Genomic DNA, 1,760 nt, shown 5'->3' on the forward strand with positions numbered 1-1,760 from the left:
GCCCTGCTGTGTCATGGCAAGGTGGTTGGAATTGCCAGAAAATGGTTTATCGATTCTCTTCCCGGATGAAGTGGTTCGCTTGCCGGAGAATGAGGAATCCGTAAACCGAGTTTGTGCTTGTTCGAGGCTATATTGGTGGTTTCATCAGGCTCAGAAAAATATTCGTATTGACGAGGAGACCTGGAAGGCCCCGAAAACTCCAAAACCGGTCTTCACTGTTCAAGGAGTTTTGGGGAAGCCGGGATTTGACGACGCCGTTACGGGAATGAGGCGTGTGATCCGTTGTCCACCGGAATTATCAAATGTACAATATCTTACTTGCTTACTCAAGTATGTTCAGGAGGCGGGTGTTCCAGCCCGCAGTCCTAAAACCGGCGGTCGTCTTCCGTCGTCTTGGTCTGGTGATCCTGTGCCCCTTTCGATGCCGTCTGTGCCCGTTTGGATGCCATCTTCAGTGGTTGATGTTGAGAACTCGGTTGATGTTGAGAACTCGGTTGATGTTGAGAACTCGGTTGATGTTGAGAACCCGGTTGATGTTGAGAACCCGGTTGATGTTGAGAACCCGGTTGAGGCCGATAAGTATGTTGGTCCCGATAGATCGGTGGTAAAGGAGATGTCGTCTTTTGTGGCCGAGGTGCTTGGAGACTGTACCACAAGGGAGATAAGCGAGCAATCGGGTGCGATTCTGTCGGGTGCGATTCTGTCGGGTGCCGGAAAGGGGAGTATAGCGAGATTAGGTTTCCAGGATTTTCGTGCTGTGTTGTGTTCTACAAAAAAGTCGGCTGAGCGTAAATGTCGTAACCAGGCGTTGAACCCTTTCGATTCATGTGGATGGCGATGGTTGTGTCTAGTAGGATTAATAAGTGATTATTTGAAGCCAGAATTGGTGAGTGAATTAATTTCAGATAGTGAAAGGTTTGTACCTCGACCAAAACATGTATCACCATTATGGTACTTAGCCTGTCGGATGCAGGCCTGTCTGAGAGTGAGGGATGTCGCTCGGGGATTCAACAAATGGCTAAAAGAACCTCCGGCATGGTGGATATCCAGCAGTGCAATTCCACATGACCATTTCCCTCACACATTTGGCGAGTTACCAATGTCCGAAACATCTGCACGCTTAATTGCCTTCAGCTCCAGAGCTGCACATTGGATTGCCATCGGAATCGGCAGATTACGCCCCTCCTACAGAACATGGTTACCTAGCGTGTATGGTGACATTGTGAATAATTTCCACACCGTCATGGGAGACCGATGGTTCCACGAGATGATCAACTTAGTCAAACCCAAAATCTTCGCCATTGCTCCACCAAAAAAACCAACGCCCGAACTAACAGACCAATTCGTCATGGGAGTCATACTAAAATACTCACGCGTAGATCGAAAGACATGCCGCAAGTTTTGTAAAAGTTGGCATTTTGATTTGCCGTTAAAGAGAGCTGCGAACTCCTCTGAAGATGCACTGCCAAAGAAAAGAGCCAGATAGTCTGTCAGATGATTTTCCCAGGCCATTGTACCAGGTAATACTACTATGTCTTAGCCTACAGTTCGTCGTCTTAGCCTACAGTTCGTCGTCGTAGCCTACAGTTCGTCGTCTTAGCCTACAGTTCGTCGTCTTAGCCTACAGTTCGTCGTCTTAGCCTACAGTTCGTCGTCGTAGCCTACAGTTCGTCGTCTTAGCCTACAGGTTCGTCGTCTTAGCCTACAGTTCGTCGTCGTAGCCTACAGTTCGTCGTCGTAGCCTACAGTTCGTCGTCTTA

General features: G+C 48.4%; 1 protein-coding gene across 1 annotated transcript; it reads right to left on the reverse strand.

The window, feature by feature from the left end:
• Window positions 1-372: 372 nt before the first annotated feature.
• On the reverse strand, window positions 373-645 carry GNI_012270 (hypothetical protein; the record flags this gene model as incomplete). Its single annotated transcript, XM_011130549.1, has 1 exon — window positions 373-645. A coding segment is annotated over one exon (273 nt), but the record flags the coding sequence as incomplete, so codon positions are not given.
• Between the last annotated feature and the right edge of the window lie 1,115 nt (window positions 646-1,760).

The sequence above is a fragment of the Gregarina niphandrodes genome, assembly GCF_000223845.1.
Source record: "Gregarina niphandrodes unplaced genomic scaffold scaffold00002, whole genome shotgun sequence".
NCBI classification, from domain to species: Eukaryota; Apicomplexa; class Conoidasida; order Eugregarinorida; family Gregarinidae; genus Gregarina; species Gregarina niphandrodes.